Source organism: Hemitrygon akajei, chromosome 14, assembly GCF_048418815.1.
Source record: "Hemitrygon akajei chromosome 14, sHemAka1.3, whole genome shotgun sequence".
Classification (NCBI taxonomy): Eukaryota; Metazoa; Chordata; class Chondrichthyes; order Myliobatiformes; family Dasyatidae; genus Hemitrygon; species Hemitrygon akajei.
Window position 1 is genome coordinate 60,218,655 of NC_133137.1, and position 19,352 is coordinate 60,238,006.

At 42.7% G+C, this 19,352-nt stretch overlaps 1 protein-coding gene across 8 annotated transcripts in view; it reads left to right on the plus strand.

The window, feature by feature from the left end:
• The window catches only part of lmo3 (LIM domain only 3), an 86,720-nt gene extending 72,916 nt beyond the window's left edge, over positions 1–13,804 (plus strand). For all 8 annotated transcript variants that reach the window (XM_073066180.1, XM_073066181.1, XM_073066174.1 and 5 more), the window contains exon 4: positions 13,183–13,804. In XM_073066180.1, coding sequence (XP_072922281.1) covers positions 13,183–13,288 — 106 coding nt within the window. In that variant the 3' untranslated portion in view covers positions 13,289–13,804. The remainder of the gene's footprint in view (positions 1–13,182) is intronic.
• The last annotated feature ends 5,548 nt before the right edge of the window (positions 13,805–19,352 follow it).

Below are 19,352 nucleotides of genomic sequence, written 5' to 3' on the forward strand. Positions count from 1 at the left end.
TTTGTCCTCTGATTGTCACCTGGGAACACATCATTGGCTGTTTCCACACATTGAGATGATTTAAGTAACCACAGTGGATTTAGGATTACTGGATGTCTGATAGCTACAGAGTAAAGTGATAATGATGGGTGACAACGACACACACCGTTTATTTCAGTATCATTTGATTACAAACCAACCTCTCATTAGAGGGAAGACAGGTGGAAATGTTGCAACAAGACTGCAGTGTTAACAAAAGAGTTGTTAGGTAGGGTTTCCCTCTCCCATAAGTAAAACACCTATTGGAGGAAGAAGAGTACCGGCTCTTTTGTCCCATGACATGCCGCAAAACAACAAATTTCAGTGGTAATATGTCAGAGATAATAAACCTGATAATGATTCCTGGGTGTTTTGCATTCCTTTACACATCCAACTCACAGAGGGCAGCTGAATGCTATGGTTTTCATTCCTCTTTGAGCCACACTTTTGCAAGGACACTACAAACACTTCAATACCTTCCTCCTTTTGCTTTACCACTTTGTTTTATTGTCATGTTTTGTACTTTGTTCGACTGACCTCCCATCCCAGTTGAACAGGTATTACTGTCTGAGCTGCTGTGTGCCTACAGCAGCAGAAGGAACAACATTTTAACTTTTACTAATTTAATGGCTCAGTAGCTTGAAACTTAGAATTGGTTGGTCTTCTGGCAAACCTGTTAATTACATTGTGTGCAGAGAGTTGTGATCTGTTGTAACTTCACCATCAAAATCAGGAGTATTGCAGTGTTTTCACTTACTTGGCTCAACACCAGTTCTTGCCTTAATACCTATCCACGACTGAACCCATAACTTTAGCAATTTGTGTGGGACCCCATATTCCAGATCAACCTACAACAAAGCACTACCTTCAATATTCTACACTGATGGTGTCTACCTACACTATTAGGTGCCACTGTAGCTTAGCGGTTAGCACGATGCTATTACAGCTCGGGGTGTTCCAGAGTTCAGAGTTCAATTCCGGTACCATCTGCAAGGATTTCATCTGTTCTCCCCGTGACCACGTGGGTTTCCTGAGGATGCTCCAGTTTTCTCCCACAGTCCAAAGGCGTACCAGTTAATAGGTCATTGTAAATTGTCCTGTGATTAGGACAAGTGTTGGGCAGTGCTACTCATTAAATAGAAGGGCCCGCCCCACACTGTAACTCTAAATAAAAGAAATATCCCAACTCTCCATTTTTAATGAGCATACGAGTTAGTCCAGCATTTTATCACTCAACAAGCATCACTAAAACAAATTAGCCAATCCCTTGGGGCAGTTTTGCGTGGCCATTGTTGTGCAAAGCTTGTTTGCCATCTTTCCTACATTCTCATTGTTCGGAGGGTGCTGAATGTTTAGCTCACTTTTTACCCACAATAATGAGAATTCCTTTGTGAAGAATACTCTTCATGCCTAGATTTGCAGTTATCCAGCCTACTTATCCTGGTTCTTCAGTTCTGCTTCAGTGAATTTATTCTTTGGGTTTAACGTTCTGCGTTTGTTTCTGTCAGCTTCTATTCTGAGTCTTTCAAAGTTTCCATCAATGTAACCTTGTTAGCAGGACCAGCTCTCTTGAAGTTGCAATTTTTCCATTTGTTTCTCCAACCAAGACCTTACACAGCTCTGTTTTGGGAAACGCCCTGCTGGTCTGCAAGCACACTGCTTTACTGTGTTCCCTTCGAGCTTTTGCCAAGCTAACTGATGAGTCCCAAGAAGCTCTCAGATTATGTTCAACTTCCACTCTAACTCTTTCTACACAATTTAAGCTTGTTTAACCAACTTGTAATGCCATGGTGAATGGGGATGGGAGGGGGCCCAATGATATATATGTATATGTATATACATGTATATGTCACTGCATGAGAATTTCTCTGGTAAAATATTTCTGTTCAGCACATACTAGTGGTCTATGCATCAACCTTTAAATAAGTTGCCAAACTACGTAGTCAAAGAGCTGGAGAGGAATGGAATCTACAGAAGGGGAACAGGAAGAGAGGGTCCTGATGCAGAGTTTCAACTTGAAAAGTTAACAATCCTTTCCCCCAATGCCTGCTCCCTGATTCACTGAGTTCCTTCAGCAGATTATTTATTGCTTTTGATTCCTTCATCTGCTGCAACTGCTAAACTGTTATCTGCAATCTTCAACTCCAGCCTTGAGCTCCAGGCCGGGTCTTCTTGCACTGCCGCTGGAACCCATGGCTCCCCTTCCTCCCCCACCACTCTGCAATCCTGTCTCCCTCAGGTCCCAGCACCAGCTGTAGGGTGCTTGGAGACTCCACCAGCACCTGAACCACTCCGAATTTCCCCTCTCCTCAGACACTACCATCCTCCTTCCCCCCTCCGATCCCAGTTATCATCCGTGCCGGGTCTTCACCATTCCCTCTGACCTTCTCTCTGAGGCAGAACGTTCTGTCCTCGGTAAGGGGTTTACCTTTGTCCCCCTGCGCCCACCCGTCAGCGAGGTCTGCACCCGCCATGATGCTGAGTTCTTCCACCACCTCCATCTCCGGGCCAACTTCTCTGGCAAAGGCTCTCCACCCCACACCAATGACCACCTTCAACCCTCCTCATTTTCCTGGACATCCGACCCTGGTGTTCTGCTGCTCTGGACCTTTTCATTGCCAACTGCCAACGGGACATCAACCATCTCGACTTCAACACACGTCTCTCCAATTCCAACATCACCCCTACTGACCACTTTACTCTCCACTCCCTCCACACTAATCCTAACCTCACCGTCAAACCCACAGAGAAAGGGGGAGCTGTAGTAACCTGGCAGACTCACCTCTACTTTGCTGAGGACCAGCGACAACTCTCGGACACCTCCTCTTACTTACCCCTCGAACAGGATCCCACTAAGGAGCACCAGGGCGTTATCTCGAGCACCAGGGCGTTATCTCCCACACCATCATCAACCTTATTAGCTCTAGGAATCTCCCATCCACTGAAACTAATCTCATAGTTGTAGCACCCCATATTTACCATTTCTACCTCCTACCCAAGATCCACAAACACACTTGTCCAGGTAGACCCATTGTTTCAGCTTGTTCTTGACCCACTGAACTCATACCTGCAAATCTCGACTCTGTTTCATTCCCCCCTAGTTCAGTTCCTTCCTACCTACATCCATGACATGTTACACGCTTTTGACCTTTTCAATAATTTCAAGTTCCCTGGCTCCCATCATCTTATTTTCACTGTGGATGTCCAGTCCCTATATACCTCCAAATCCACCAGGAAAGCTCTCTATTTCTTTCTGGACACCACACCCAACCAGTTCCCCTCCACCACCACTCTCCTCCGTCTAGCAGAACTTGTCCTCACTCCAAATAATTTTTCCTTTGGCTCCTCCCACTTCCTTCAAACAAAAGGTGTAGCCATGGGCACTCGCATGGGTCCCAGCTATGCTTGCCTTTTTGTCGGCCTCGTGAAACAGTCTATGTTCCAAGCCTACACTGGTATCCATCCCCCACTCTTCCTGAGCTATATCAATGACTGCATTGGGGCTGCTTCCTGCAGAGCTTGTTTACTTCATCAACTTTGCTTCCAACTTCCACCCTGCCCTCACATTTACCTGGTCCATTTCTGACACATCCCCCCCCTTTCTTGATTTCTCTAGAGACAGCTTATCTACTTACATCTATTATAAACCCACGGACTCTCACAGCTACCTGGACTATACCCTGTTACCTGTGAAAGTAAAACACCATCCCCTTCTCTCATTTCCTCCATCTCCACTGCATCTGCTCTCAGGATGAGGCTTTTCATTCCAGTATGAAGGAGATGTCCTCATTTTTCAAAGAAAGAGCTGGTTGTTTGTCTGTCTTTATTTATGGATATATTTTTTATAAATTCTGCTGGCATCAATGCTGCCCTCAACCACATCTCTTCCAGTTCACACACGTCTGCTCTTACCCCATCCTCCCACCACCCTATCAGCGATATGGTGCTCTTGTCGTCACCTACCACCCCACCAGCCTCCACATCCAGAACACAATTCTCTGGAACTTCCACCATCTCCAACGGGATCCCACCACCAAGCACATTCCAACCACCCTCACCAAACACACCACCCTCCAACCACCCTCACTTCCTGCTTTCCACAGGAATCACTCCCTACGCGACTCCCTTGTCCACTTATTCCTCCCCACTGATATCCCTCCTGGCACTTATCCTTGCAAGTGGAATAAGTGCTACCCCTATCCCTACACCTCCTCCCTCACTACCATTCAGGGCCCCAAACAGTCCTTCCAGGTGAGGCGACACTTCACCTGTCAGTCTCTTGGGAACATCTACTGTGTCTGGTGCTCCCAGTGTGGCCCCCAGTATATTGGGGATACCTGAAGTCAATTGGGAGGCTGCTTCGCCAAGCACATATGCTCTGTCTGGTAGAAGAAGCGAGATTGCCCAGTGGCCACCCATTTTAATTCCACCTCTGATTCCCATTCCAATATGTCCATCCATGGCCTCCTCTACTGTCGCGATGAGGCCACACTCAGGTTGGAGAAATTTCACCTTGTATTCCATCTGAGTAGCCTCCAATACAATGGCATAAACATCGATTTCTTAAACTCCCGGTAATGTCTCCCCACTTCTCCATTCCCCATCCCCTTTTCCCTTTCTCACCTTATCTCCTTACCTGCCCATTACCTCCCTCTGGTGCTCCTTCCCCTTTTTCTTTCTTCTATGGTCTTCTGTCCTCTCCTAACAGACTCCACCTTCTCCAGCCCTGTATTACTTTCACCAATCAACTTCCCAGCTCTTTACTTCATTCCTCCCCCTTCAGGTTTCACCTATCACCTTGTGTTTCTCTCTCCCCTCCTTCCACCTTTCAAATCTACTCCTCATCTTTTTCTCTCCAGTCCTGCTGAAGGGTGTCGGCCCAAAGCGTCGACTGTACTTTTTTCCATAGAAGCTGCCCGACCTGCTGCGTTCCTCCAGCATTTTCTGTGTGTTGCTTGGATTTTCAGTACCTACAGACTTTTTGTTGCTTGTGATCTCTTTACGCTTGTAAGTAACAGTGCATTGCACTACAATTCTGTATTTTAAATCTAAGCAGTACTAATTTAAAATACAGCAAAAGTTAATCATGAGAACACTCACCATCACACAAAGTGCCAAATCTTCAAAGAAGGTGCCACAACCGATCAGCATACAACTGTACTGCCCTTACATTAAAACACACAAAGTATTTTTTATTCTTCTTACATAACACTTGAAATAAGTAGACTTTTCAGCTTATTTAAAAAACGAATCCTGCGCCGAATATGCATTGATTTCTGGCGGCCCGGTCAGCAGCGGGAGCAGAGCACAGCATTGAGATTTCTCGCAGGTTGGCGATGCTTGCTTAACAAGAGAGCTCCGTGGGTGTTCAGACATTCCAGAAGCCCAATCAGCGGCAGGAGCAGAGCACAGCGAAATAAATAAAAGTACAGAAGGGATAAGCGGGGTGGCCATTGTTGGGGGTAGACCAGTGGTGAGAGTGGGAATGTCAGGCTTTGGCTCAAAGGATGCTTCGACTTGGAACAGGCGTTGGCTGAGGGTAAGTTTCTGTTAAGGTTTCCCCTTTTTCTCATTTACTGTGCCCAGTGTAGTCAATAGCTGTGTGTGCTCTTCATGCTGGATGTTGGAGTCCTGGGAGACCCAGAGTCTCCCAGAGAACTACATCTGCATGAAGTACATCCAGCTGCAGCACCTTGAAGACTGTGTTGGGGATCTGGGGCAGCAACTGGATGACCTTTGGCTTGTACGGGGGAGTAAGGAGATAATCAATCAGGTTTACAGGGAAGTAGTCACCCCTATATTGCAGGAGGCGAGTAGCTGGGGGACTGTCAGGAGAAATGGAAATGTGAATAGGCAATTAACACAGAGCACCCCTGTGGCCATTCCTCTCAATAATAAGTATACCGTTTTGGATGCTGTTGTGGGGGATGACCTCCCAAGGGAATGCCACGGAGACTAGGTTACTGGCTCTGAGCCTGGGTCCATGGTGCAGAAGGGAAAGAGAGAGAAGAGGGGAGCAGAAGTGACAGGGTAGTCAGAGGAACAGACAGGAGATTCTGTGGACATGAACAGGACACCTGGATGGTATGTTGCCTCCCACGTGAAAGAGTCAGGGGCACTTTGGATCACGTCCACAGCATTTGAGAGGGGGAGAGAGGGTAGCCAGATGTCTTTGTACATATTGGTGCCAATGACATAGGAAGAAAAATTAAAGCGGTCCTGAAGATAAAATTTAGGCATAAAGCTAAGAAGCAGGTCCTTCCGGGTAGTAATTTCTGGAATGCTACCTGTGCCATGCACCAATGAGGGAAGAAACAGGATGATTTGGCCGAGAAGCTGGTGCAGTGGGCAGGGTTTCAGGTTCTTGGATCAGAGGCTTCTCTTCTGGGGGAGGTATGATCTGTAGAAAAGCGACCAGTTGCACCTGAACCCGAGTGGGATCAATATTTTCGCAGGCGGGATAGTTAGAGCTATAGGGGAGTGTTTAAACTAATTTGGCGGAGGTGTGGGAACTAGAGTGAAGGGACTCAGGATAGGACAGTGGTGAAAAAGCAAGGATAGCATGCAGTTAGACTGTCAGGAAAGGTAGGCAGATAATAGGACAAAATTGCAGCTATCAGGGTGAGTATCAGTGTATTAGGGATGCAGAATCAAAAGCAGTAGCAAATATAGCACTCAAAGTGTTATATCTCAATGCACAGAGTATCACAAACAAGGTGGATGAACTTGTGGCACTTTTACAACATCATACCTGACAACCTGTGGCCATCATTGAATCATGGCTGAAGGATGGTTGTAGTTGGGAGCTGAATGTCCAAGATTACATGTTGTATTGGAGGGATAGGAAGGTAAACAAAGGGGTGGCATGGCTTTGCTGGTAAAGAAAGGCACCAAATCAGCAGAAAGATGTGGCACAGGATCAGAAGATGTTGAATCCTTGTTGGACTGACTTAAGAAACTGCAAGGGTAAAAGGACCCTTTGTTATACAAGGCCTCCCAACAGTAGCTGGTATGTAGATCACACATTACAATGGGAAATAGAAAAGGCATGTCATATGGGCAATGTTGTGATAGTCATGGAAGATTTTAACCTGCAGGTCAGTTAGGAAAATAAGGTTGGCAACGGATCTCAAGAGGGTGAGTTTGTAAAATGCCTACATGACAGCTTTTTAGAGCAGTTTGTCATTGAGCCTGTGAGGGGATCCACTCTAATAAATTTGATTTTTTTTTTGTAATGAGCCGGAGGCAATTAGGGAGCTTAAGGTAAAGGATCTCTCAGGAGGCAGTGATCACATTATGACTGAGTTCAGCTTGAAATTTGATAGGGAGGAAGTAAAGTCTGTTGTAATAGTATTTCAGTGGAGTAAAGAAAATTACAGTGTAATGAGAGGGGAGTTGGCCAAAGTAAATTAGAAAGAGATGCTGGTAGAGATAATTGCAGAGCAGCAATGATGTGAGTTTCTGGGAAAAATGTGCAAGTTAGATGTATTCCTAAAACAAAGGAATACTCAAATGACAAAATAGTACAACCATGGCTGACAAGGAAATCAAAGCCAATGTAAAAGCAAAAGAGAGGGTATGCAACAAAGTAAAAATTAGTGGGAATAAGTGGATTGGGAAGCTTTTAAAACCTACAGAAAGCAAATAAAAGAATCACTATAAGGGAAAAGTTGAAATATGAAAGCAAGCAAGCAAATAATATCAAAGAGGATAGTAAAAGCTTTCTCAAGTACGTAAAAATTAAAGAAAGAAGAGTGGATATAGGACCACTAGAAAATGAAGCCAGAGAAATAATAACGAGGGATGAGGAGATGGAAGATGAACTAAATGAGTATTTTGCATCAGTCTTCACTAGCAGTGTGCCAGATGTTGAAGGGGTTGAAGAGAAGTGAGTACAGGTACTATTATAAGGGAGAAGGTGCTCAAAAAGCTGAAAGACCTAAGTCACCGGGGCCAGATGAACAGTACCCTAGGATTCTGAAAGTGGTAGCAGTAGAGATTATGAAGGCATTAGTAATGATCTTTCAAAAATCATTGGACTCTAACATGGTGCCAGAGGACTGGAAAATTGCAAATATCACCCCATTCTTTAAGAAAGGAGGAAGGCAACAGGAAGGAAATTATAGATCAATTAGCTTGACCTCAGTGGTTGGGAAAATATTGGAGTCAACTGGATGTTGGATGAGGTTATAGAGTACTTGGTGACACAGGAAAAGATAGGACAAAGTCAACATGATTTCCTTAAGAGAAAACCTTGCCTGATGAACCTGTTGGAATTCTTTGAGGAGATTATAAGTAGGATAGATAAAGAGGATGTAGTGGATGTTGTATATTTGGATTTTTGGAAGGCCTTTGACAAGGTGCCAACATAAGGCTGCTTACCAAGTCTAGAGCCCATGGTATTACAAGAAAGTTATTGGCATGGTTAGAGGATTGGCTGATTGGCAGAAGATTGCAAGTGAGAATTAAAGGATCCTCTTCTGGATGGCTACCAGTGATTAGAGGTGTTCCACAGGGGTCGTTGCTGGGACCACTTCTTTTTATGTTGTATATCAATGACCTAGTTGATGGAATAGATGGCTTTGTTGCCAAGTTGGCAGATGATACAAAGATTGGTGCAGAGGCAGGTAGTGGTGAGGAAACAGGTGGAATGCAAAAAGAGAATGGGCAAGGAAGTGGCAAATGAAATACTATGTTGGAAAATGCATGATCATGCACTTCTGTAGTAGAAATAAATGTGTAGACTATTTTCTAAATGAGGAGAAAGTCCAAAAATATGAGATGCAAAGGGACTTGGAAATCCTTGTACAAAACACCCTAAAGGTTAACTTGCAGGTTGAGTTGGTGGTGAGGAAGGCAAATGCAATGTTAGCATCCATTTCAGGAGGTCCTGAATACAAGAGCAGGGATGTGATGCTGAGGCTTTATAAGGCACTGGTCAGGCCTCACCTTGAGTATTGGGAACAGTTTTGGGCTCCTCATCTAAGAAAATTTGTGCTGGCATTGGAGAGGGTTCAAAGGAGGTTCACAAGGATTATTCTGGGAATGAAAGGGTTATCATACAAAGAACATTTGATAGCTCTGTGTCTGTACCTACTGAAATTTAGAAAGATGAGGGGGATCTCACTGAAATTTTTCAAATATTGAAAGGCCTAGACAGAGTAGATGTGGAAAGGATGTTTCCCATGGTGGGGGAGTCTAGGACAAGAGGGCACAGCCTCAGGATAGAGGGGCATCCATTTAAAGCAGAGATACAGATAAATTTCTTCAGCCAGAGAGTGGTGAATTTGTGGAATTTGTTGCCACAATCAGCTGTGGAGGCCAGGTCGTTGGGGGTACTTAAGACAAAGATTGATAGGTTCTTGATTGGGCACGGCATCAACGGTTACGGGAAGAAGGCTGAGGAGGGGAAAAAAGGATCAGCCATGATTGAATGGCGGAGCAGACTCAATGGGTCAAACAGCCTAATTCTGCTCCTTTGTCTTATGGACTTTTACACACAGCCTGGATGAGACTACTACTTATACTAAAGTCATTTATTTCTACAGCCTCAGTGAGGCATGCTCAATTTGGAGGAGCAACACCTTATTTTCTGTCTGTGTAGCCTCCAACCTGATGGGATGAAATTTGATTTCTCAAACATCGGGTACTTTCTCTCCTCTCCCCCTTCTCTCTTTTTCCATTCCCCATTCCGGATCCCCTCTCACTCCTTCTCTTCTCCTCACCTGCCCATCACCTCCCTGTAGTGCCCATCTCCTTCCCTTTCTTCCATGGTGTACCATATTCTCCATTCAGATTCCTCCTTCTTCAGCCTTCCACCTATCACCTCTCAGCTTCTACTTCATCCCCCTTCCCCCACCTACCCACCTTCCCCCTCACCTGGTTTCACCTATCACCTGCCAGGTTGCACTCATTCCACTCCCCTTGCCTACATCTTTTGGTTTTGTTGCCCTTCCTTTCCATTCCTGTTAAAGGGTCTCTGAAACGTCAATTGTTCGCTTCCCTCCATAGATGCTGCCTGGCCTGTTGAGTTCCTGCAACACTTTGCATGTGTTGCTCGATATTTTCCACATCTGCAGAGTCCCCTCTTATTTATTGTTTTAATTCTAACTCGCAAAAGGCCACTGCAATTTCTTCACCACGTTCCAGATATTCTAATAGCACTTCATCAGGTACAATGGAACTTTTGTAAGTTAACAGCTAATTATTCTTAACATTCTTGTCAGTTACATGAGAATTCCAGTTGCATAAATACCAGATAAGCAAGTAATTCATCTCCCACTTTGCTATTCACATTCAGACTCCTTCTAGTCATCCCAAGCAATGGCCATTAGCTCTGCCTCCTGCCTCCCATACCGCTAGGTTTGGCATCATCTGCAAACTGAACTACTTTGCACTGAGATATTTATCAGGTCAATTAACATTCCTAAACTGCAAGGACTCCCCTGGGTACTGCTACTATTGCAGACGTAAGATACATTCTCATGATTTCGCAAATTACTGAGCTTGGGAAATTGTCCTCCATCTGTAGTGTCGCCAGCACATGGTTCTGAGGTAATGTAACCTCATGAGTGAGGAAAGTATGAGTAGGGCTCAGTTGTAGTCACATGGCTCCCTCAAACTCGGAGCAGTGCTAGTCCTGGAGGAACTCAGCAGGCCAGGCAGCATCAATGGACAAAAAAAGTAGTCAATGTTCTCAGACCCTTCGGCAGACCCTTTCTACTCTTTTCCATAGATGTTGCCTGGCCCGCTAAGTTCCTCCAGCATTTTGTGCGTGTTGCTCGGATTTTCTCTTGTTCTTGTCAGTGCAAGTCCTGCATGGATACCAGAAAAAAAAGCTCTCATGGAGAGATGAGAGAGCCGTCACGGGGAATAAAGAGGTCTGTGTGGAGAGGGTAGAAATAAAGAGAAAACTTTTGAAGATACATGAGGAAATAGCCAAAGCTCCTTTAGCTGATGGTACGGCTTATCTTTGTCAGAAAGTTGTGGGTTCAAGTCCTACTTGACATGAAGAGCAATTTGGACTGTGGCGAGAGAGAGAGATGCTGTTCTGTCACAGGTACCACCTTTCAGATGAGGTAATAAACTGTGACTTCCTCTGTCCCTTCAAGTGAACATGAAAACATTCTATTGCAGCATTTTGAAGAAGAGTAGGGATCTGAAAAAGGATTTAGTGCTTTTCTGGTGTATATGACGAATAAATTCTTCTTGGGCTTCCTGCCAGGTATAGGTTTCGATTTTAACTGACTTTTTGATAACAAACTCCGCCATCTTCATCAGGGATCTGTTCCTCATTGAGCCAACCTATATTTGCTCTTTTTATCTGTTCATTCAATGTGGACATCACTGTCAATGCCAGCGTGCTGGTTTTAAGTTCATCTCTGAATACCCTGAGTTGAAGAGGAATTTGTTCGGGCTGGAGTCACACATAATCCGGATCAGGTAAGGATGGATATCTGGTGCTCTTCACAGCTGCCTATGGTGAAGCCACCTTTTTCAATTTGAGTTGTTTCTTTTGCTTGAATTTAAAGTTCGCAGCTGATGTCTCGGAGAAACTAATCTTTTCGAATCAATACTCCATGACTCTGGATTCTTAATCACTGTGCTACACAACCCCCAATAGCTCTCAATCAACATCACAAACTGATTATTTGGTCTATGTCATATTTCTTTTTGTGGGAAGTGTGCAAACTGGTAAGCATGGCTTTCCACATTCCAACATTGACCACAGGAGAAAAGCAACTTATTGATTATTGATATACTTCGGGGTGACCTGCAATCATAAAAGGAGTTGAGTCTATTTTTGGATCCGTGCTTTGGCTTTGCTGTAGAGTGTGCAGTAAGGAAAAGAATGGCCATGTTTCCATTGCTCATTTTAAATCTGAAGCTCTTGTCTGTGCAGTTTCTTCTCTTGAATCTTTGTTCAACAATGCAGTCTTGTCCAGAGTATTCTGTGAACTACCTGAGTTAGTAATCACAATGTATGATTTAATAACATTTACAACTTTCATCATTAGTAAACCACTTTAATCCTCGCAGTAGAAAATATTACTCTTTATTCAGTGAATTCATGAACACTTTGTCTCCGAGAAGAAATTAAGTATTTTTATAAATTGTGGTGAACAATGATTGTGATATACTGCTAATTCAGCATCATGTGGTATGATTAATTGCTCTCAGATCTGATCATTAGCATAAGCATATGGTTTGTAGAAATATACTCTAGCTTACGTACATGTACATTTAATACAGGAGCTAAACTGTGAGGTACACACTAATCCAATGAAGAAGGCAAGAAACACTTAACTCAATAGTTAATATACCTCTCCTGGATTATTCAAATGTCTACAATGTACAAAAAAAATGAGAAGTTACATGTTACAAAGAAAAAGATGACTTTTTTTTCCGTGGTCATTTACAATGAATGCTCAACTGACAAGTCTCTCCATCTTGTTTTAAACTTTGTTAACTTTCTCCATATGCAAGTGTAGCACCTGTGGCAAAATTTTAACCTCCTGCCTTTTCAAAAAGATAATCATTTCTTTCAACCTGCATAATCAATGCAGCAGTTCTGAAGGAAATCTACTCGGTTGAGAGAGAGGAGGAGGCACGCAATTTGTCTGGAATTAATATCTGTGAAAAGCTTCTAATTCCGCACTTGAGAATCACAGAACATTGTGTTGCTTTCAATATTAAATCTAATCTGTTTAACATTATTACCAAAGGGATTTCTGTCAGTACATTGGAACATCATCAGTAAACAGCTATCCAAACAACAAAGCCTGCTATCAAGGGTCACCTGGGTTGATCTGTGTAATTATGCACCGTTTTACTGGATTTGGTGGAGTAGGCATAAGAGCCTCTGAAGGTTAAATCCAAAAAGCACTGTAATTTGCTTAAAAGCCTACAGTTAAGAACTATTTGTGCATACTTGTCATGTATACATATTAGACAAATGTTGCTTTCCATCAGCAAATTGGAACCCACACCTAACAAATGAGCCAAATGTCTGACTAGGTGAAGTAGCTCTCAATGTATAATAGAAATGTACAGGTGCATTACCCACTAATAGATTTTATTTCTATTTAAGGAGTCTATATACTTGCCTGTCCCATACATTTAACACCTTTAATATTTTCCCCTCTCTCCCCCTTCTGTGTTCAGGTTTTGTGTTGGAGATAAATTTTTCCTCAAGAACAATATGATTCTGTGCCAGACGGACTATGAGGAAGGTTTGATGAAAGAAGGCTACGCGTCCCAAGTTCGCTGACCTCGACAGGCACTTCAGTCGAATTAGTTATAAGCACTAACTTCTGTATCGTTTACTTAACATGTAAATATGAATTAAAACAGGAACTAATAGAATAGACACACAGTATCCAGAGCTGGTGGCCATGTTTGGAATCAAGGGTGGAAGAAAACAGTACATAGTAATTTTGTTCCTGTTCTAAGTTGAATGTCTTAGACCTACTGTATATATTGAGCTTTTGTCATGAGGGAGAGCAAACCCTTTTATTCTTTGCTGCTTACAGTTTATAATTTTTTTTCATTTGGCATGAGATGTTTATTTTGGATGACTCTTGTACATACTATATTGTAATATTTGAAGCACAAATGTAATACAGTTTTATTGTGTTAACATTTGTGTTTAATTCTTTGTTTCCTGGTACTGTTGCATTTAGTACAATCAGTGTTCAAATTTATTGTATAATTAATTATGCTTTCTGTATTCTATTAACTATTTTAACTGAGCTGTCACTTTCTATTAAAATAATCAAAACCGCAATTCTATGCACTTTAATTTGTCTGCCAGTACAATGTGTTTAAGACCTTTGAAGCCTAGGAGTAGCCAAATATTTAACTTCCTCACACCTGAGTTGGCATCAGAAAATAACAGCGATTTTGCCAGCAACTCTGATACAATTGCTTTGTCTAGCAGATGAGAAATCAAGTTTGTCCAATAAACAATTTTACACCATGGTTTTGTGGAACATCTTGTGGAACATGGACTTGTTATTGTTTTTCCTTCTACAAAAGTGGAATTGGTTCACTTTCATATACTTGCACGTTTTAAATCGTGTCACCCAGACATTCCAAATATAGATCTAACGAGAGCATATTTCTGATAAATTAGTGTGCTCAGAACCACTCTAGCCTAAAGGGTTTGAAGAATGGAAGCTTGTACTTTCTTTTTGTATGTTTTTTGAGTCGTTTGATGTACCCTAGTAATGACTAGCAGCTGAATGACTGGCTGTTATCTGCAATTAGGCAGCCTTTAACAGGCAGTAAATGGTTCTGAAGCATTAGTCAACTTTTTTCTGCTTTTCTGATAAGGCAAATCTTGAATCTAACTGCAAATGAGCACTTTTGAAAAGGTATATATCACACAAAACAAATTAACCTGCAGAAACAGCTCATTGTAGATTATAGATTTTAAAAATCTACGATCCTTAAATTTGAAGCATGCCAAATGTTCATGCATCTGAACTGCAGTTTACATTCACTAAACCGAGTATGGGGTGATATTAAAAAAACAACTTCTGGTATTGGTTGCACATTTAAATTGAGTTTTGATTGTTTCATTACTAATTGTGGATGGAATTGAATTTAATTGGGAGGGACCACCTACCAACATCTAAAATCCTAAATACCATTGAAATCTAAATTAGCTCCAGGCTACTTTTGGAACTCTGTACGCACTGCAGTGTGTAAACTTTGTGGTCTTCCACTAATTAGTACTTTCAGAAAATATTTCATATAAATTACCTGTTTTGTAAATATGTCTTACAAACAGATGGAGTCCTTAATGTTTCCATTTGATGCAAACTACTTAGAATAAGTGTGGTTGTATTTTTGCTGGGGACTGGGAGAGGCAGGTGTATAAAATGAAAATGTAGCAAAGGCTTTGGATTGGTCTAATTGAAAGCTAGCCTGTGCTATTTCAGCTATGAAAATATTATTTTACTCTCGGTCAAGTGGTTAAAATGTGCCCCTCAATTACAAGAAGTTTGAGCGTATCTGCTACCTTGGAGACTCAGTGATGGGGGGGGAATGGAAGTGAGTCACTGGTTCCTGGGCCAAGTAGTAAAGCCGTGAAGCCTTATTATAAAATGTTTAATTCCTGCTGAACTATTGAGAAAGTTCTAAATAACACCTGATCTGGTTAATGGTGAAGCCACCAAGCCACAACAATGCAATGGAAGTAAGGATGAGGGGGGAACGAACTTCAGTATCTCTTCGTCAAACAGCACAGCACAGTACAGGCCCTTCAGCCTATAATGTTGTACCAACCTTTTAATCTCCTCCAAGATCAATCTAATGCTTCCCTCCCCAGAGCCTCCCACTTTTTTTCCATCCATGTACCAATCCGAGCCTCTAAAATCTCCCTAACATATCTGCCTCTACCACCAACCCTGGCAGTGTGTTCCACACACCCACCACTCTGTGCTGTCTTCTTAAAAAAGACCTTCCTCTGATACCCCTCCACCCTGTCCCATCCTTCAATCACTCTCCAGAGATTTGGACTGAAGGATGAGTGAACTAAGCTTAGCACAGAGCTCATACTAGTAGAGTGCTGGGTTACACATCTGGAGGAACTATTACCCAGAACAAAAAATATGCTAAGGTCAAGGGTTACTGGTGGGGGGAGGTGGGAATCATTCAAGCACTATTCATCACCCAGTTCCATTAAAAATAAAAACTGCCTTTTTCTTTTTGGAATTCGATGTGGGTTTGTATTTTTGTTGCTTCAGTAAGATTTTTGTTACACTTACAAAACATTTTTTGGCTGCAACATCTTTAGCTTGGCCCGATGCATGTTAACACTTATCTATTCCTGACTGACAATTCAGGGTCAGGTTGCCTATGTACTAACTGTAGATAAGAAGTTGCTGATTAGGGCCAGGGTTGCACAATCCTGTATGTCAAAGTAATGGGCAATGTTTCTTTTGGGTAACACATCTGAAATAAATCTACGCTTCCTATGAATCCAATTATGAAGAATAAAAGGATACACAATTCAGCCTCCAGTGACAATGGCCCAGATTTTATAGAGACGTACTGTCTGATATGTTTCTACTGCATGTTCCCTCAAACTTTGGGATTCCTATGTGCGCTACAACTGATAATCCAGCACACACTGGTCTTGGTCTGCCGGATTTTCTGGACTATTAAATATTATTCATAATAATACTCCAACACAATGAGTTTTTAGACATGACACACATGACGCGCATTATTCCCGAGCCTTCCAGGGAGCCAGTAAGATGCAGGAAATAACAGGAACTAGGGAACAAGTTAGTGGCAGGTCGTGGGGGCACAAGCACAAAGCACCCAAAAGCCTTGATGGGCCATAGACGCTGATAAGTTTCAGGAGCATGATATTGAACAATGGGGATTTTTGAATGGATGAGTAGCAGATTATTGGAGGTTTACTGTTTGCAAATATTCATGCATCAAGCCTCCTGGGGCAATAGTATAACACCATTTTTTATTAGCTCTGATGGGGCAATCCCTCAGCATTTGCACCTGGAACTTCATCTGTAAAGCTTTGCTGTTGGATCTCTCCAAGAATTGTTTGATTGCTGTTGTTGAATGTATCTAGATGTCTCGAAGTTCTTTGATGGCCAATTTAATCAACCAACTCAGCATACCTGATTCACTTCTTTCAGCATTGTGAGAAAGATGTGCTTTCCACCACCCCTACCTGCCAGAACCCCCATCCCCACCCAAACTTTGTACAAGGCCTTCCCATGAAGTACAAACAAAATGCTGGAAATGCTCAGGACAAGGTAGCATACGTGGAAAGCAAAGCAGTTAATATTTTGGGTCAGAAATGGTCTTTGATCTGAAACATGAACTTGTTTCTTTTCCTACAGACGCTGCTTGATCTGTCAGTGTTTAGACAATAGACAATAGGTGCAGAAGTAGACCATTCGGCCCTTCAAGCCTGCACCACCATTCTGAGATCATGGCTGATCATCTACTATCAATACCCTGTTCCTGCCTTGTCCCCATATCCCTTGATTCCCCTATCCATAAGATACCTATCTAGCTCCTTCTTGAAAGCATCCAGAGAATTGGCCTCCACTGCCTTCCGAAGCAGTGCATTCCAGACACCCACAACTCTCTGGGAGAAGAAGTTTTTCCTTAACTCTGTCCTAAATGACCTACCCCTTATTCTCAAACCATGCCCTCTGGTACTGGACTCTCCCAGCATCTGGAACATATTTCCTGCCTCTATCTTGTCCAATCCCTTAATAACCTTATATGTTGCAATCAGATCCCCTCTCAATCTCCTTAATTCCAGCGTGTACAAGCCCAGTCTCTCTAACCTCTCTGCGTAAGACAGTCCGGACATCCCAGGAATTAACCTCGTGAATCTACGCTGCACTTCCTCTACAGCCAGGATGTCCTTCCTTAATCCTGGAGACCAAAACTGTACACAATACTCCAGGTGTGGTCTCACCAGGGCTCTGTACAAATGCAAAAGGATTTCCAGCTGCTGTTTTGTCTTCCTTGCCACGGAAGCTTGTTTGAACACATCATTGGTGTTCAGAGCCTGTATGGCCCCTGTTCTGCAGCACCAGAGACCAAGTCAATCCTGACCTTGGCTGCTATCTGTGTTCTTACTGTGGGATCGTGTGGGTTTCCTCAAGATGCATAAGTTTGCCAAGACACTCAGGCCGAGGGGTTAATTGGTCGGTGTAAATTGCCTCTAATGTGAGGGTGAGTGGAAGAAGCTGGGTGAAATTGGTAAGAATGTAGGGGGGATGAAAAGGGGATTAATGTAAGGTTATTGTAAATGGGTGGACAATAAATAGCATGGTCTGAAGGGTTGGTCCAGTGCTCTATCTTTGGCTCTTGGTTAACAGTGGCAATGGGAGTGTGGGCTCCAATTGCAGAGTTAGCAAATAAGTAACCCAATAGAGAGTTAGCACTGGTGAGTGTAACCTGCTATTATAATAGTGGACTATCCAAGAGAATTTCAGTGGGACATTAAAGCCTCTTGGATATTCCATTATTCATAGTGATCCAGACTGATCAAGCATGACTGGGGTAAGCAGTAGTAATCGGCAAGAAAGTGGAATGACAATAAATGGAGCCTTCTCAAGTTAGGCAGCATGTGACGAGTGAGACAGCACTCAGATCCAGCCTTTCCTCAATCTACATCAGTGGACCAACGTTGTAAGACTGAAGCATAGGATGTAAAGGAGCTTCAAGTGGAAGTAGACAAACTGAATGAGCAAGAACATTGTCAATGCAAAAATGTGAGGTTATCACTTCTGTACACAGAAAAGCAAATATGCATCTGTTAAAAGTTAGAGATTCCGTATTGTTGGTGCTCAAAGACAAAACATAACCAATTAGGAAGGTTATTAGCTTTCCTATAGCCTAATTAAAAGATAATTTGAATTTTTATTGCTATTATTAAGGTTCTAGTGAGAAATCACCAGGACTATTGTGCACAGTTTTGATCTCTTTACCTAATATTTGCCATATAGAAAGCATAGTAAAGACTCATGAGTAGATTGGAACTACCATCAATGGAGTTTAGAGGAAGGAGAGATCTCAATGAAGACTATGTAATTCTTCAATAGTTTGACCAACCAGATGAAGATAAGTTCTTCTTCCCCAGGGTGAGAAGCTCAGGAACAGAGAGTTCTGGTTAGGACTGAGATGGACAGAAATCTCTTCACTGAGAGAGCGGCAAGTCTTTGGAATTCTCTACCCAGAAGGGCTGTGGAGGCTCTGTGGTTGTGTTCATTTCAAAGAGAGACTCATAGATTTCTGTACTTGAAGGGATTTGAGAGAACGGCACTGGTGTAGAAGTCTAGCCATAACCTTAATAAATGGCAGAGCAGGTTTGAAGAGCCAGATGCCATACTCTTGTTCCTATTATAATTCACAAAGATTTCAGCTATGTACTTTTTCCTGGTTTAGATGTTAAGGTTGTTATAGCCAAGTGTTGTAATGGGGACAAGATCCCACTATCTATTAAATGCTCCCAATGGCATGTGCCTCAAATAGCCTCTGACAACCAAGTCTAGCTCCTGGCCTTCATGTGTTGCTTTAGCTAATAAGCCCAGCAGAACCACTTCTACTGATAGGAGAAGGGGCAAAAGTGGGCTACTAGCACCTTAAAACCACTCACTTCGTGCAGATGGGGCTCATCAGCTGTGGTTGGCAGCTCTTCTAGGAGAAGAAAAACTCTGATCTCAAATCTCTACTGACTTGTAGCTATACCCACTCATGCGAAGGCTTCGGGAGTAAACCCTGAGGGAAAAATCTGGAACTGGAGTCCCTAAGGCAGTCCTATGTTGAGTTCAATGTTT